Consider the following 17,643-nt stretch of genomic DNA (forward strand, 5'->3'; position numbering starts at 1 on the left):
GGGGGCGGCGGCCATCTTGGCCGGGTGGCGGCGGCGGGAGCACGTTGCGCGCCGGCCCGCGGGACAGGGAACGTGGTTCCCCGCTGCGGCCCGGCCGGGCAGCGGGGGCGCCTCGCTCTCTCCCCTGTCTCTCGGTAAGCGGCCTCCGATGGGGCGGGGACGGGCGGGATATGCCGACGCTCTCGCACGGGAGGGGAGTAGGGAAGGGGCGCTGGCTCCCCGTGCCGCCCACCCTGCCCCCGCCGCTGGGTTCGGCCTTGATGAGGGGGGAGGTGGGGCGGCCTCCTCCCGCCGTGCCGTGGTCTGGGGGCTCGCCCCCACCCACTGCGGGCGCGGGGCCGGTTGTCAGCTCCTCGCCCGGGCCTCGGGGCCGGCTGCTCCCGGCCTGGCCCGGCAGGTGGGCCGGCTGCGCGGCAGCGCCGAGCCGCCCTGAAGTCGTTATCTCTCCCCCCCGCCCCTCATCCCAAAGGGAACCAGACCGCCCGCTCCATCGGATCGGGGCGTAGGAACGGCCGGGGTAGACAGATCGGCCCGTGTCGGGTGGCGAGGCCGTTCCCTGCACCGGCTGGCACTGCCCGCACATGCAGTTGGTCGTCTCTGGCCGGGTGTAACGTCATCTGCCAGGGCTTTGCGCTCTGTGCCGGCCGGCCTGTGCCGTGCGGCGGCCGCGGGGCCGAGAGAAGCCCTTCCCTTGCGCCGCTGGAATCGCGCTCGCGTGGGGACCCTGCGCGGGCCGGGCCGGGAACGCCGGTATTTCCCCCTGGGAAAGCGGCGCCTTCCGCTGCTGCGGCGGAAAAAAATAAAAGCCCGTGTTGTGAGGAAAGCCGGAGCCCGTTTTGCCTGCTTGTGTGGCGAGGGGATCGAGGCTTCCCGCAGGTTTGAGAAGATCATAGGGTGAGGTGGGTTGGTTTTCTTTTTCACTAGGTATGTGTAAATAACAACCCAGGAGCTCGGCAGGGCTTTTCTCTAGGACCATAGTAGCGTTTCCTCTCGGGAGCGCGGTTACTTGCTTCACCCGCAAGTTTGTGTGACAGTTTTCAAGCTGTAATTCAAGTTTCTCTGCTGTGGCTTCGCAAGCTTTAGTCCTAAACAAGTGGGACGTTTCTGTAATGTTAATGATTACCGGTTTATGAGTTTGTTCTTAGGCATTTCACTTCGTGGTAAAAAAGAAATACTAAAGATTGAGCGATAATTAATAGTGTTCAGCACTGGCTAAAACACACCCACTCATTGTGCTGCGTCAGCATATTTGACCATACGCTTTTCATGTTAACATTGCATTTATTTTCATATTCATGTTGTGCCTTATGAGTAATATAATGAGTTAAATACAGCAGGGCGATTTGGGGCTTGTTATACTTCTTCTTGTACATTGTCTCAGTTTCTGAAGCAAACTTCAAAACCTCAAGCATGGACTAGTTCTTAATTCTTAAAAGATATTGTGCTTGGAGAATTTACTGTATTTCTGCTTTGACGCCAGAAAAAATGTGGTGACCTCATGCAGTTTGAGAATCTGTTGTTTGTTATTTCCTTGGATTTTCTTTGGGCATCCTGGTTCTTAACTTTCTTGATCTTGTTACAGAGTGACTGCATGTAGTCCATTAGCAATGGATTGAGAGCTAATGCTTGAGGTTAATTATTTTTTTTTTTGGAAAGTGCAAATGCTGCTCATCTTCACTTCTTTCCACAGCATTTATCTTTGAGGTCTGATGCAGTGTGATTTAGTAAAGTCTTAACTGGTTTTCTGCAGAGTGACTGAAGTATGGCTCAATTCTGAGCACCAATCTTGCATTCACATTGTTTCACTGAATTGTCTCTGGTTATGTTTCAGTCTCCACTTACTTTTTTCTTCTACATTTCTTTAAGTCTGAATAATTCAATGCAATTAAAATCCTTGGTCATTGTTGACTTTGTGAGTTCTAATATAACTAGTGAAAGAAATAAATATATTTACTGCAAGTAGACTACATTTGTTCTACAGCTTGCACATTACTGTTGCCTCTTGTGACAGGTAGCAAGGTCTGCTTACATGGGTTTTGTGGGTTTGTTGGGATTTTTTTATTTTTTGTGATGTGTGAGAGCGCCTAAGAATGCTGACTGAACATGCTTACCATAACGTGTTCCATGTCTTCTTTTTAGACATATTTTAATGTTTAAGTATCATCACTGGACTTAATGGGCAGTTTCTGGCTTCAATAAATGACGCTGTCGAGGTTTACAACCCTTTATTTTTGTTGTTATCAGTTGTACTCCTCTCATTCTTTCCCCATGTCACCAGTCGGTCGTTCTGGGAAGATTTTCAGTTGTCATTCCATCATCATTCACTAAGTTGTAATAATGCTAATGGCATTTGTAGTGAGTCACAAATCAGTACTTTTGGGTTTGTTCTGTTCTTGACTTGGAACAGAACAGGGAAATACAGACATGAACTTAAATGCCTCTGAATACTAGTTTCTCCTGCCCTCAAACTGCTGACTGTACCTAACAATTACCAGTGTGCTGTATTGTAGCATATGCTGCAGTTACCATCACAGACATCAGGACAGTCCAGGCAGTACTGCAGAAGCGACAGAAGTCACAAGTACCTTTTTCTTTAAGACTACTGGAGGGAGAGTTTTGGATGACCCTTCCATTATGTAGATGGGAGCAGGGAGGCAGGAGTGTATGTCTCCCTACTGGTTCATTGGTTCTGTTATCCCTGCCAAGTACTTTATAAATGCTTGGTGGTCTCATTTCTGTGCCCCTTCAAAACCCTTCACCACAGATGGGCATTTTCCCTGTATAAGTAGAAGGAAAAAAAAATGTTAGGCTGTTTTGTTACTTACCAACCACGCTGTGATTCAGCAGTGTGTAGTGGTGTAGACATTACTCTGAACATCCTCACTAAGACTTCAGTGCAAAGCTTGCTGAGGTAGGTGGCAAAACCTAATTGTTTCAAGCCATACTTGACTTGGTCTTCTAGAGCAAACCCCATTCCTGGTTTGGTACTTGAACCTAAACACCAGGCTGGAAGGGTGGATGGCTGAGAAGAGAGTTTGTCTGGCCTGCTATCTGTACTGCTCAGGCAGTAACCTCGACCAGAAGTTTGGGAGATTGGACAGGGGAGGTGAGCTCCTGTAATACAGCAGCTCTGTCTTCTAGAGCTTGCTTAGAAGCCCTTAGAAAGCATTTACATGCTAGTTAGAGCTCAGAGAACTAGCAGGGAAAGCCCTGCCTGGAAGGTAGACTGGTCTGTCTGCTCAGGGTACTTGGCAGCTAAGACATTGATGCAGAAAGGCCTGACGCAGGTGAGTCGCTTCCCTTGGGGAACTGGAGAGAGGAAGGAGGAGTGATTCATCTCCAAATTCTCTGTGCTGCAAAACTACAGGGTTTTATTAAAAGCACTGAGGTGTATTCCCAAAGAATGTGTCTTCATTTGAAGCACTGACAAAAATCCAGCATCAGTCTCCTAGAAAATTGCCCTGACTCAAACACCCTTACAGTTTTTAAGAGCGAGACCATCAGTGTCTTATGTAAGAAAAACGTGTTAAAGTGAGAACTGCAAACCAGCTCTGCCCTGCCTGTTGGCCTGGCCAGTGGATGTAGTGGCAACATCCAGCCCTACTTTGCCGATCTGGTCTGATGATGCAGAACTGTAAAATCTCTTTTTTACTTTTTCAGGGTTTGGGTTTTTTTTTAATACTAATTTATTTTAAAACATCAACTATGTTACTAGGGCTTTTTGGGTTAGAAAATGTTAAAAGAATGATTTGAAATGTTAAAAGTAGAAACTGCCATAATAAGGTTGGCAGTATGACTAATAGTTACATTCATTTATATCTGATGAAGAATATCTTTAGACATTAATTTAAAACTACTTTGAAAATTGAAAACAAAGAAACAAGACTACTGCTTTTAAAAGGAACCACACGAAATACCCATAAGTGTGGTAATAATCAAGGGAAAGATACAGTAAGATCTTAATTTCCTGCCTTTGCTCCCTGTTGGATGCTACTCTCTTCCTGTCTTGCATATTGCAGTAGTATCTGTAGGATGCCTCCTAACTGAAGTTCCCAGGTGAGTTTAGGGAAGGATGGAGCTCAAGGTGATAAATGTGCCTTACATCTGTTGGCTTCTTGCCTTTCTCAGGAGCTTGAAAATGACATCCTTTCTTCATGTAATAGCTGTGCATAGTAAACAGTCTCTAAACCACTTTAGTGGAGCGAAGATGAACTGGACATCCAACAGAAAATACTTTCTTTAATAACAAATGTTGGAATCCTTTTCTTGGAAGGAGGTACACCTGCGGACTGTGCAGAAACCTGTAGTAGTTCAAGACTCCTTCCCAGCTACATCTTTGAACATCTGATACATACTGTATTGAATTTAAATTATTTTGAATTGGCATCATCTGTAGCACTGCCAGCACTTCATTTAGTGGCATTGAACTGGGAAAAGTTTTGTACTTTGTGGACTTTATTCAGACCCAAAAAAAAATATCAGTGTCACCTGTAGTATCTTGTAAACTTCAAAGAGCTTTGTAATCCAGTTGTCTCTGTTGTTCTGGAGCAGGAGCAAGTACAGGGAAGTTGTCCTTAGGCATTGTGCTGCTCACAAGAAGATAAAATCATTGATGTTGTTCTTGGTAAGATGTGTGAATATGGGAAAGGAAGTATAAATGCACTTTAAAGTACATTCCACCTCTTTTTTTTATCTATCAGGACTTAAATTTAAAATTCTTTGTTCTTTCCTCCCTTCTACTACAATTGTTAACATAAATTCCCAGTACAATCCAGTCCTTGTCAATGTGTATTACAGGTATCTTAAGCAAGGAGAGAGACGAGTTATGTAGAGGAATACAAGTAGTAATTTAATTTCTTTGAGTGCATTTATTTGTGATCTTGGGAATAACTAATCATCTAGCACTTAAAGACCTTTCTCTTCTAAAAGTAATATAAAGAGTCTTGGTTTTTTTATTGCAGTATTTTCTAGTCATTCATACCATATCAGGAAGTGCAGACTCTAAGTGTAGTAGTCAGCTACTAAAGAAACTCAAGGTAAAAGAATCTGACACCATCATATGTATCTGTTCCCACTGTGTGGGTTAGTCCTCTGTATGCAACGAGAGATTCTCACTTTGGAAACTGGTTTAAATTCTACAGTATTTTACTCATTTAATATATAATATTAGCACATACTATGTAAAATTAGTGTTATGATCGGATTCTTGGCATACTCATTGTAGCCACAGTTTGACTTTATCCTTTGACACTGTGGCATGTTTGACACGTGACCAAGGTTGTGTTACTCAAAGCAGTTTGTGTAGCAGATTTGCAGCAGCATAGGTTCTTTTATTGTTAGTACAAGGTGCTTGTCTTGGAAACAAGTACATTCTCAGACATAGTCAGTTTTACTTTACAATGGAGGAACAGTAAGGGAACGGAAAGCTGATGTTACAGATTTGTGTGGTTATTTATTTATACGTCAGTAACCTTACTCCTTGTATCTCAGGCTGCTTGCCATCTTGCTTAAGTGATTGCATTTTTTTCCTCTTTTTGCTTTTCTTCATCTGAACTCTGTTGATATCAACTTCAGGTGTTCCCCGTGCTGTCAGTAATTGCGTTCTCTTTGGTTGTTTTGTTAAGGTCTGGGAGAGGCGGGCTGTTGCTCCCCATAGTTGGTGTCTGTAGTTGACCCTGAGTTGTGCATTATGGCGGACAAGTTAACAAGAATTGCGATTGTCAACCATGACAAGTGTAAGCCAAAGAAGTGCCGTCAGGAGTGCAAGAAGAGTTGTCCTGTGGTTCGAATGGGTAAGAGATGCAAGTCAACAAGGTGTCTAAATAATTGGAGAAGTTTTAGATAATGTTCTACCAGAAGGAACTATTTCTTCCATTGTTTTTTGTTTGTCGTTCCTGCTTTATTTCATAAAAACTTCAAAAGCATCACTGAAAGCATGTATAATTCATAGTAATAACGCCACTTTTCAGGTCTTTGGGGGATCTGAAGCTTTAGTAAACATTAATTGGTTACATGTTCCTTTGTGGAATTTGGTAGTACTGATGAGAATTCTGATTCAACAAAAACTTTCTTGAGTTAATTTTACTCTCTTTCACCAGGAAAACTTTGCATAGAAGTCACATCACAGAGCAAAATAGCGTGGATCTCAGAAACACTTTGTATTGGTTGTGGTATTTGCATCAAGGTAAAAGGCTGCTTTATTTAAAATGACAAAATTTCCTTATTACACTATTACATTTAGTTCCATGTACTGTAACTTCCAAAACCAGTTTTGTTTCCCTGAATAATTAGACCTTGTTAACTGATAATGTTTATAGAAAGTACTGTGTCAGTTTACTGAACTGGTTGAGGTGCAGGATGTGGGTTGTTATGTTTTGTTTGTGGCTTTGTTTTTTGATTTTGTTTGGATTTGTCTGTCTGTGGCCACAGACACCTAGCACTAAAATTTAAAAGAGCTAGAGAATATATGCAGTGTGCCTTGTCTGTAATGTAGACTTAACAGCCTAAGTTGCTAACTATTTAATTTGAGAAATGTGGTATAGAACTTCTTTGGTAAGTTGGCTATGTGAATGAAAGTGAAGTAATGTGGTAAAAGTTCTTCTGAAAGAAGTATTTCAGGGCACAGCTGAGCGCAGTACAGTGCATAGCATTTTGTTAATGAACTCTTGGTGTGTGCTAGTAACCTGTATGTTATTTCAATTGCAGAAATGTCCTTTTGGAGCCTTGTCAATTGTTAACTTACCTAGCAACCTGGAGAAAGAAACAACGCATAGATATTGTGCCAATGCCTTCAAACTTCACAGGTAGTTTGTTTTTCAAATGATTGTAAAAGAGACAAAATTTCAAGTATACATCAAGGTGTTCACCGTGATTACCTTTTAGCTTCTTTTTTGAAAGTTAATTACTTTTTCCTTATTAAAAAGTATTATAATTAAATGAAATGTTGTTGGTTATTTTACAGAGCTCCTGTTTAAAGAACAGACTGCTCTTAAATCTTTCTTACGGTCTTAATTTTTAATGATTATTGATTTAATTTGAATATATTGGGACATTAACAAAGTAGGCTGAAATAATGAGAAAGTGAGAACAGGTTGTAACGTGCACTTTGCCACCAAATGTTGGTGTCTGGTGGCAGTAATGTAACCAGGAGTTATCGATGTTGTGCACAGGTTGCCTATCCCTCGTCCAGGTGAAGTACTGGGACTGGTTGGAACCAATGGTATTGGAAAATCAACTGCCTTGAAAATTTTAGCTGGAAAACAGAAGCCAAATCTTGGAAAATACGATGTAAGTATGAGCTGTAAAATAGAGCTGGCATTATAGGTGGCTGTCATTATATTTTATCCTGAATTTTGATATCTGTGACCACAGTAAAATTTGTGAGGATATTGGCACTTTCCCCGTCAACAGCCCATGACCTACTCCACGCAGAAACAATAATAGAAGGGTGTTGACAGCAAAGGCTTTTCTTTGCAAACACTGTATATATAGTCTCAAGAAGGAATAGGAATACTGAATATAACTGTAACTCAGTAAGGAGAAATGTCAGAGGTAGATTTCTGTCTCTAAAAACAAACCCCTTGGTTGTGACTTCAGCTTGTCTTAGAAATACCAACTTGTTTTTTTCTCTGCACAATTTACCTGTTCCTCATCAAGGAGTTAAGGTAGCTCAAGATTTGGAGTTTGTTCTCAATTCAGTGTTGTTTTTATCTGAACAGCAATAGTGTCTGTGAGCACTTACCATGAGTCCTTGTGACTTCCTAAGCTCTTTTATCTTTGATTATTTTGAAGGTATTAGAAAATACGTTGTTAACATAAGTTGTTGAAGATATTTCCCACTGTACACTTTGATACTGAGTTCTGAAAATCCTTAATTTCTTCTTGTTGCTAAATACTTTAAATTTTGATAGTATTTTTTGAGTACCAGACATGGAACAAGTTGTGTTCTGCTGGTCTTCATGAGAGATTATCCTCCACTTTCCTGTGTATTTACACTGAAGTTAGGAAGTGCAGTCAGCAAACAAAATAATGTACAGGGGTTTGTTTACCTAACAGTACTCCAAAGGGTGCTCCAGTTATCACCTTCAAATCATGTGGTGACAATTGAATTCTCAGGCTCACTTCTGTCCTCCAAGAAGGGCTTGTAGGAACAAGTGTGCGTTCAAACTTTCATTTTGCCTGAAAAAGTAACGTTGTAATAATTATTAATTTCATGTCTGCCACTTAAAACTGGAAAGTAAACAATTTCCCAGCTACATTTTTCATTCTCTTACAAGTTTGGTTTATATTATCTTGTGGACTTCTTCTTTCAGGTGGTAGTATTGCAGAAATAGCAAAACTTTTGACTTTGTGAATATGTATTTAATTGACTTACCATGCTTCCAAAATCAGACTTTGCTATGAAGACACAAATCATTATGACCACAGAAACACGTGGTATGAATCGAGTCTTCCATGTTACTTCTGCTTTAAAACTTAGGAAGCATTTCCTCTCTGTATTTGCTTGGTGTAGAGATATGGCTGTGTGGCTCTGTTTCTGTACTGTTTACCATGAAAATAATTAACTCAGCACTATTTGGAGTGCTACGCTGTACGAAACAAAACTGTACAAGTTGGGACTTTTTCCTGGGTGATTGCTCTGAAAAACTCTTCCTTTCTTCTTTCCTTGTTTCCTTTCCTTGCTCTCTCTTTCCTTTTCTTCTTTGTCCTCTTGTGTTTCATTGGAAATGTTTGCTAGAACCAGAGAAAATGACCAAATTTTATTGCATCATTTTGTGCAAATGGCTTATATCAGTCCAACCTTTTTCTTTTGGATTAGCTGGATCAGGTAGCTAGCAAGTGCAGTTACACTATCCACACTATCATTTTCCCCGTGAAGTAGCTTCACTCAGAGCTTCTTAACTGCCTAAGGACAGTTTTGGATATCCTAAATAAGAATTTGCAATGCCTTTTCTTGAAAGGTCTACTGACAGTGAAAAGAAATAAATCTGAACTTCTGCTCTCTGTTTGGCACTTTTATATTGTTTCTGGTTTTTAAATGGAAACTTTGCAGAGGCAACACAAGTTTGGTAACTAGCTTTTATCCAGGCTTTTCTTTTTAATATTGCAAGCATATTCTATTTACTGTATTGATCGGATTTTTTAAAATATTTATTTTTTGTAAGTTTTTAGAACAGTGTAAGTAAACCCAGGCTTTAATTTTGTCACAGGATCCACCTGACTGGCAAGAAATTCTGACCTATTTCCGTGGATCTGAGTTGCAAAATTATTTTACCAAGATCCTGGAAGATGACCTGAAAGCTATCATTAAACCTCAGTATGTGGACCAGATCCCTAAAGCTGCAAAGGTGAGAATCATTTAATAAGCTAATAGAAAGCTGAGAGTTTCTCCTGTGTTAACTTCCTAAATAAATATTTTCTTTAGCAGTATAATTCAATGTCAAAAAAACCCTACTAGTGTCTGTAATTTTTAATGTTGAAATAATATTGTGAGGTTTTTTTGCTCTTTATCATATAGGGAACAGTGGGATCAATTCTGGATAGGAAGGATGAAACTAAGACACAAACTGTTGTATGTCAGCAGCTTGGTAAGTCATTTTATAAAGTCAAACTGCAAAGTATTTGAGAAACTTCCTATTTACCTAAAAAGTCGAGTCTCTACTAATGTGATAGTGACTTCAAATTATACCCACTTCTTTTTGTTTGGTCGGTTTTTATGGGGTTTTTGTTTTCTTTGTTAAATTTCTTTATTTTAAAGCCTAGGGCTGAACTGGTGCAAATAATACTTTCAAGTGGCAAACCACTTGATCCAGAGTAGTTAACAGAACCTAGTGCAGTTTCTGTTCCATGGTAGAAAGTGTTTATTTTTAAATCTGGAAACGCTTCAGTTACCATCTGCTCCTCTTGCTTGCTTACAACTCTGGCAAAATTGTAGCATCCTCTCTTGTGAGACACATTACACATCAAAAACATTGTCCAAGTACAAAACCCCCTTTATTTTTACCTTCTCCCCAAACAAGCTGTGTATAGCTCATTGTAGTGGGAATGATAGTGACATCTGAGAACAGTGTGGTTAATCAGAACTTCTGCATCATTCAGCTCTGGTAATTTTTTGCCCGTGTTTTGAATTCAGTTGTTACTGAATTTAGGCATTAAATTAGGTATCACTAAATTAACAACATAGTTCTTTTTAAGTAGATCTGAGTGGTAAAGGTGGGGCTGCATTGTGCCACCAAGACTGTGGTAGCACACTTACCAGGGAAACAGTATCTTCTGGAAATGTGTATTTTGATGAGAAAATACTGGCTTTGCCCATTTTCGTAACATTTGAGGGACTTGATTTTCCTCAAAATGAGAACTCTTCAGCCAGCTTTAACAAGAAACACTTTTAAAGGCAGTGTAGTGGTTTTTTAGAGCCAGAAATGTTTACCGAGTGTCTGGTGGAAAAACAAGTAGAAATGTTTTCCTTCTGCATGGTATGAAGCAGCCAAACAAATTCTGTGGCTAATGCTGCAAAGAAGCTGTAACTTGCTGTGAATTAAAATAGTATTATGATGCTTCTACATAAACCCAACACTTGGTTTTTCTTCATTCTGTTTTTTTTTTCCCTCTATGTAGGATGCCTGCTGTGATTATACATATTTCTGTAGGTAATAAGAATATGAAATCTTGTGTTGGTTATAACATGTCTAAAATTAACCACTTATTTCCAGACTTAACCCATCTGAAAGAAAGAAATGTTGAGGACCTTTCAGGAGGAGAACTTCAGAGATTTGCTTGTGCAGTTGTTTGCATTCAGAAGGCTGATATGTATGTTTAATTTACTTCTGTTGCATATTGCTTCTAATAATCTGTCTCCAAATACAGTTCTCTAATTCACACTTATTGTTAGAAATAATACTTAAATACTTAAACCAAGGGTGGGGTTTTTTAAAATTGTTTTTCTGAGTTCAGCAGCTGAGACCTCTATTTACTCCATGTAATCTCTGGGGTTTTTATACTTCAGTTCATTTGATTGGAAATATTTCACAGGTCAGTGGCAAATTTTGGCATTGCAGCTTGATAACCTTTGCTTAATCCCATGTAAACGTGTCCTATTTGACAGCATTCCTCAGTTAGCTGCTCTGAATGAGAAATGGACCCATCCTTCCCCACCTTTGGGGACCAGTGTGTCCCTCTTCTGTCTTGCAACCAGGAGATCACTGTCTAGTGTATGCTGTTTCCTCACTCCTTGGACCAAGATCAGAAGAGCTGTGGGGTTTTAGGGTTGTTTTGTTAATTGGTTTTGATTTTTCTAAATTTCTTTTTGTTTGGAGCGGGTTTTGGATGGGTTTTCTTGTTGTTTGGTTTGTTTTTCTCTTTTGGAAGATGTCCTTCCAGTCTCCCAGAGTATTTTTGCACTTTTAATTCATGTTAAACTGAATCAGAACTGATTGCATGGGATTCGTAACTGATTGCTGATTTCTCATAACATTTGATAACTTACTCAGAGCTCTTGGCAAAGTTCTACTTGAACTGCTCAACAATTTCACATGACAGTCGTCAGAAACTGCAGGCACGAGTCAGCACAGAATTCTCATTTTTTGTCTCTCTCAACATAAGTGAAGAGATTTTATTGTTTCTCTGTGTTTAATGCTTGAAATGTCAGGTGTGAACATGCAGAAAGCTTGCATTCACTAAGACTTCATTCTCTTTTTTTTGGGTCCAGCTTCATGTTTGATGAACCGTCTAGCTACCTAGATGTCAAACAGCGCTTGAAGGCTGCCATTACTATTCGATCCCTAATAAACCCTGATAGGTAAATACAAACTTCTATTGTTTTGCTATACTGTAATAATGGATGACTGCTTGCAGAGGGAGGAAGCACCCAGTCCATCTCTATAGCAGTGCTGATTTCTCAGTATGGTGGACTAATGGTAGTTTAACATACTCTAAATCAGTATTATGCTATTTCTGTGTGTTTGGGAAAATTGCTTCTTCTAGTTTCTGTGCAATTTCAGCATTGGGGTAAACTCTGTAATAAGGGTGTGACAGTGGAGGTGGTTACTTTTCACCTGAACATTGCTGTTCCGGCGTGAAGATGTATTTTTTTCCTTAAAATGTGAAAAGCATTTTTCATTCCAGTCAATCGATATCCTTCCCCTTGCTGTACATAAAAAAGCTTCCGGTTTACACTGAAGATGGACTTTCAACTTGTCATTCACCAAGTCTGTCTGTGGGAACAGCTTAAAAAATGCTTATTGGGTTTGAGCATGTCTTTCATTGAAAATCGTGTTGGTGGCTTTTGCTTATGCAAGACTAGAGTAAGAAAGAGAAAAAATGTTTTGTGTAGAAGTATAAAAGCATCTCTCTGGCTCTGTTTTCCAGGTACATTATTGTTGTAGAGCACGACCTAAGTGTGTTAGATTATCTCTCTGACTTTATCTGCTGCCTGTATGGTGTGCCAAGTGCTTACGGTGTTGTTACTATGCCTTTCAGCGTCAGAGAAGGTAATTCTTGCTATATTTTTCCTTTTAAAAGTACCAGTAAAATTCTGTGGAGGAAGAAAAGGTGCCAGAATGCTGGGTTATCTGTTACGTTACCCCGTTGTCTTCCTGTTGCAGTTCAGTAAATAAAAACCTACTGATTTATTTTGTACAGAATTTCTCTTTTATGTGTTCCTAAACAGATAACCCCAAAGTCTGAACTACTAAATGGTATTTGTCTCTTGCTGTGGACGTAATTTTGATACGTAGAGGTATTTTGTTAGCTGTGGAGTTACACAAATTGTAGAGAAAGGGCAGGAGGGAGTTTGCACAGTGCAGAGGTATGTAGTGTTCATCTGGACTGGCCACGCTTGTAGCACTGAGACTCAGTAATAAGTGTTTTTGTGAGAATAGGTCCAACAGCAGTAGTTTCTTTACACCCTACACTTTACACCCTGCACAGGTTTTCAGGAAGAGCTTCCGTAGCCTTTTTTGTCATTTTGGCAAGGTTTTCTTCATCAAATTTGCATAATGTACACACTTTCAAACAGGAGGTGGTGGTGTCTCTTTTAACATGTCATTTAAAATCCAGTGTTGTCCTCATCTGAGTGGAACTTACAGCAAATAATTGAAATTCATCTTGTCTTGCTTTGGTTTAGACATTTTCTTTCCCTCCTAATTATCTTTTTTTCCTTCCTTTGCAGGCATAAACATTTTCTTAGATGGCTATGTTCCAACAGAAAATCTAAGGTTTCGAGACGCATCTCTGGTATTTAAAGTGGCTGAAACGGCTAATGAAGAAGAGGTCAAGAAGATGTGCATGTATAAATACCCAGGGATGAAAAAAAAGATGGGAGAATTCGAACTCTCCATAGTAGCTGGAGAATTCACTGACTCTGAGATTATGGTGATGTTAGGGGAAAATGGTAAGTGCAGTTCTTGTTGGAAACTCCTTCTACAGCCCTAAATATGGTTCTGAAGCCCTTTTTCTAGGGGCCCAGACTTGACCCTGACTGTTGGTTAGGCAATTTGAACTGCTTGTTTCCTAGTGAAGATGCCACTCCACAAGCTTTGCTCGCTAGATAGCGAGGGCTCAAGGTGACTGTTAGAATGCTGTTGTGGTTGTCTGTTAACCTGGTTAAGACCAGAGATTGGCAGGATGCTGAGTGGCCTGGGGAGCTTCACCACTACTAAGCGCTGTAATTTCAAACCACTCTTAATTTTAAAATGTATTCTTTATTAAGTCTTTTTGTTTGTGTGTTTTCTTCTCTTTTTTTGTATTGATGACTTGAGGGTTTTTAATACCTTAGGCCTTTAACAATTAAGTAATGGGTAACTTGTTTATTTTAGGAACTGGCAAAACTACATTTATCCGAATGCTTGCGGGAAGGCTGACACCTGATGAAGGAGGTAATGCTTTATGCCTTAGTTGACACCTAGTTTGAAGATACTGGAAAGCCTCTTGGTTTCATTACAAATCTTGTCTTTTCTTAGGTGAGGTCCCGGTTCTAAATGTCAGCTACAAACCACAGAAGATCAGTCCTAAATCTACAGTACGTTTAAGCCTTATTTCTTGTATTGTGTTTGCTACAAAAAGCATGTTCTTAGTACACAGGTAGAATTTTTTTATGCCCAGAACAAAGAACTCTGTTCATTCTATTTCCTCTCGTTTTCTGTGATACATAAAACTGCAGCATTTTTCTTTCAATAGGGAAGCGTCCGTCAGCTACTGCATGAGAAGATCAGAGATGCCTACACGCACCCCCAGTTTGTAACTGATGTGATGAAACCACTTCAAATAGAAAATATCATTGACCAGGAGGTATTCATTGCCCAAGACAACATCCTAACTGTTCTTCTTTAATTCTCTTGCCTGTATCTGAACTAATTCTGGCCTTATCCTCTCCCTGCCCCTAATAGGTCCAAACCTTGTCTGGTGGTGAGTTGCAGCGCGTTGCATTAGCTCTCTGTCTTGGTAAGCCTGCAGATGTCTACCTAATTGATGAACCTTCGGCATATCTGGACTCTGAACAACGTCTGATGGCTGCAAGAGTCATTAAACGGTACAGTTTATGTGCTGGGTAAAATACATGGCAATTTTCAGTAGCTTTACAAGTTTCTGTTCAGCACTCTCACTTTTCTTACTTCTATTCCAGTTTCATTCTCCATGCTAAGAAAACAGCGTTTGTGGTCGAGCATGATTTTATCATGGCGACCTATCTTGCTGATCGCGTGATTGTCTTTGACGGAATTCCTTCCAAGAACACGCTTGCCAACAGGTAAGAGACGTGTTTGGATCAGTAACCAAGATCATTCCTTTCTGCGTTGTCCTCATCTATCAGAATCGTCAGCAAAAGTAAGGAGGTGAAGGCTCCCTGCCTGTGGAAATTTGAACAGCATTTAAAAGTGATCCAAGAATGGCCTGAGAGTTCTGGCCCTTGTTTTGAAGCAAGAGAAAGAAAATGGGGCTGAGCCACACTTGGAGGCTGCCTAGACACAAAGTTGGGGCACAGCTGGAGAATGCAAACAAACCCCTCTAAAACTAGACCCCACCCCTGATTAAACGAGCCTTGAGCAACTGCACCCCAGCTACACACTATCAGAGGAGTGGCAAAAAGGGCCAGTTGTAAACTGTGCTTACAAGAATAACTTTGAGCTGTACTAAACAAAGCAGCGTGCTAAGGGTACGTGTGTGCCAGTCCTGTGGAGCAGGCTTGGCAGCAACGCAGAATCTTCCAGGCTGCGAGTTTCACTCTTTCAAAGGTGTCCCCTTCGATAGGTCAACTTTGTGCCTGTAAATAATGTCAGAGGCTTTTTGAGGGGCAGCCTTGCTGTAAACCAGGCTTTTAGAACTGTGTCATTGCCAAGTGCTGATGGCGAGCCCGATGAGGTAAACATGCTGGTCTAGCACCACACCGCTCACCTGGTCTTGATGGTACTCCTTCTCAGAACACGCTTGTTTGAACTGGAAGGAGCCCATCCTTGTGTGTCAGATATAGCTGACCAGTCTCACCAGACCCAAACGAGTTCAGGATGGAGGTCAAAGCTGCCTGTAACCAGCATGGCACAGAACTTCCAAAAACATAGCTGCATTATGTTCTTTTCTCTTAACAGTCCACAGACTCTCTTGGCTGGAATGAATAAGTTTCTATCCCAACTTGAAATCACTTTTAGAAGAGACCCCAACAATTACAGACCAAGAATAAACAAACTCAATTCAATCAAGGTAAGAGAAGCACCCTTACAGGAAAGAAGCCGTGACTGTTTATTTTGTTCCTTATTTTAAAACCTGTCTTGATATCAAAGGCTAACCTGGTACTTCGGCTGTGCTGAAAAATGGCACGTGAAACAAATAGTTAAGAGTAATATAAAGTTCAGATAAGTATCTGATTTCAGCTATGTTCAGGTCTGCCAAGGGCCACTGCAGTAATGTTGACCTTTTTTTTTTCCTCTTCCTAAGGATGTGGAACAAAAGAAGAGTGGAAACTACTTTTTCCTGGATGACTAAGTACTGAATCCGAGCATCTTTCTAACTGGCATATAGAAACGTGTATTGGAACCCAAACATTTGTGGATGAGAAGGCTCAATCAGGTTTTAGAACACTTCATCTTTTGGAGCTTAAAACTCTTGCTGCGTGTAACATCTGAGACCAGTAGCAGTGTAAATCCTAGGCTGAGTAAAACTGCCACTTTCTATATTTTGGTGACACAGCTCTATTTTCAGTGTAACAGGTTCAAAATAGACCACCTCCAAATTGTGCAAACGCGTCTCCAGGTTTTTCAGAATCGAGGGGAGGGTTTGGATTCGGTCCGTGCTGCTCGCGTGCCCCGTGCTGACTGAAGGGCCTTGGGGGCAGGTTCCTGCCTAAGCAGGGGGCCGCCCCAGGCACAGCCGGCTAGGGAACCGGCTCCCGTTTCGAAAGGGTTGAATCTGTCTGGCAGGGGGTTCCCCAAATAAATCCTCTCCTAACTTACAGCTGTTCTGTGACACAGTGCAAAAATTCTTCAGTTACTAATTCAGAAACAAGCAGAGTGTGCTGCCGTGCCCACCTTATCACAACTGCTGCAGCACAGACTGCATCTAACAGTACAGGGGAGGAGAGCTACCCCTTCTTCAGTCACGTGTCTCTGCATCTTCTCAGGCCTACTTGCAGAAGAATCATCAGTTAAATAGTCTTAAAATCCTTTCAGATCTCTCTTAGACCTGCATCCTGAAGAATGGTTCGCAGCTGGTTTTAGCAGCTGCTTTTTCTACAGCCTGGTGGGACACGGTAGCATACAGGTCTCACAGTAATAAAGCCCTCTGTTTCATGGAGGGCTGGCACCTTGTCAGCAATCCCCTTCCTCTGCGGTGACAGACAGACAGAGCTGAAGGGAAAACTTACCTAAGAACACATAGCATGTCCATTATCCTTTATTGGGGATCAAGAGGGTAGGGCAACACCTGGCAACACAAGGCCTACCTTAGATTTAGGGATTTTCCTGCAAAGCTGAGCAGAGTGCGGTTCCAGTCAGAGTGTGCTCCTTTTCCTTCACACACAGTCTCTGCTGCTTCCTCCTCCTCCTCCTCGGGAGGACTCCTCATGCTGTTCCCCAATACCAGCATGGGTCCCTTCCCTGGTGTGCAGGCCTTTGGGAACAGACTGCTGGTGTGGGCTCTTCTCTCCATGGGCTGCAAAACCTACTAGGAGCCTCCAGCAAAGGTTTCCCACACGGTCACAGCCTCCTTCAGGTGTCCACCTGCTCCAGCATGGGATCCATCCTGGGCTGGAGGGAGAGAGCCTGTCTCACCAGCATTCACCATGAACTGCAGGAGAAGCTCTGCTCCAGTGGCTGGAGCACCTCCTGCACTGACCTGGGTGGCTGCAGTTTCTCCCATATTCTCACTCCTTTTTCTGGCTGCAGAAGTGCCACTAGTTGGTTTCTTTTCCTTCCTAAATAGGTTAACCCAGAGCTGCTACCACTGTCACCCATGGCCTTGGCCAAGGGTGAGCCTGGCATTGGCTCTATCAGCTACAGGAGAAGCTTCTAGCAGCTTCCCACAGAAGCCACCCTGGTAGCCCCCCCCCCACTACCAAAACCTCACCACACAGACCCAGAACTGCACTGCACACTTTGCCTGGAAGGGCTCTAATTTCACAACACTAGAGTGGATGTGTTAGTGACAGTGGGTACAAGC

The 17,643-nt window shown here is 41.6% G+C and overlaps 1 protein-coding gene across 1 annotated transcript; it reads left to right on the forward strand.

The window, feature by feature from the left end:
* The first annotated feature begins 29 nt into the window (after positions 1-29).
* ABCE1 (ATP binding cassette subfamily E member 1) lies at positions 30-16,434 on the forward strand. Its single transcript, XM_084262765.1, has 18 exons — positions 30-134; positions 5,625-5,792; positions 6,099-6,184; positions 6,706-6,803; positions 7,170-7,287; positions 9,210-9,347; positions 9,518-9,587; positions 10,713-10,809; positions 11,708-11,797; positions 12,367-12,488; positions 13,169-13,390; positions 13,815-13,874; positions 13,959-14,017; positions 14,176-14,286; positions 14,385-14,527; positions 14,621-14,743; positions 15,579-15,690; positions 15,925-16,434. The coding sequence occupies exons 2-18, from the start codon at positions 5,690-5,692 to the stop codon at positions 15,970-15,972; spliced, it is 1,800 nt and encodes a 599-aa protein (XP_084118891.1). The 5' UTR covers positions 30-134; positions 5,625-5,689; the 3' UTR covers positions 15,973-16,434.
* Positions 16,435-17,643: the final 1,209 nt, after the last annotated feature.

This window comes from Gallinula chloropus, assembly GCF_964237585.1.
Source record: "Gallinula chloropus genome assembly, chromosome: 4".
Lineage (NCBI taxonomy): Eukaryota > Metazoa > Chordata > Aves > Gruiformes > Rallidae > Gallinula > Gallinula chloropus.

Coding starts and splice junctions, on each gene's coding strand:
- ABCE1 (XM_084262765.1), top strand. CDS start 5,690: ATGGCGGACAAGTTAACAAGAATTGCGATTGTCAACCATGACAAGTGT. Junction 6,185..6,705: donor GTTGTGGTATTTGCATCAAG/GTAAAAGGCTGC, acceptor TTTCAATTGCAG/AAATGTCCTTTTGGAGCCTT. Junction 12,489..13,168: donor GCCTTTCAGCGTCAGAGAAG/GTAATTCTTGCT, acceptor CTTCCTTTGCAG/GCATAAACATTTTCTTAGAT.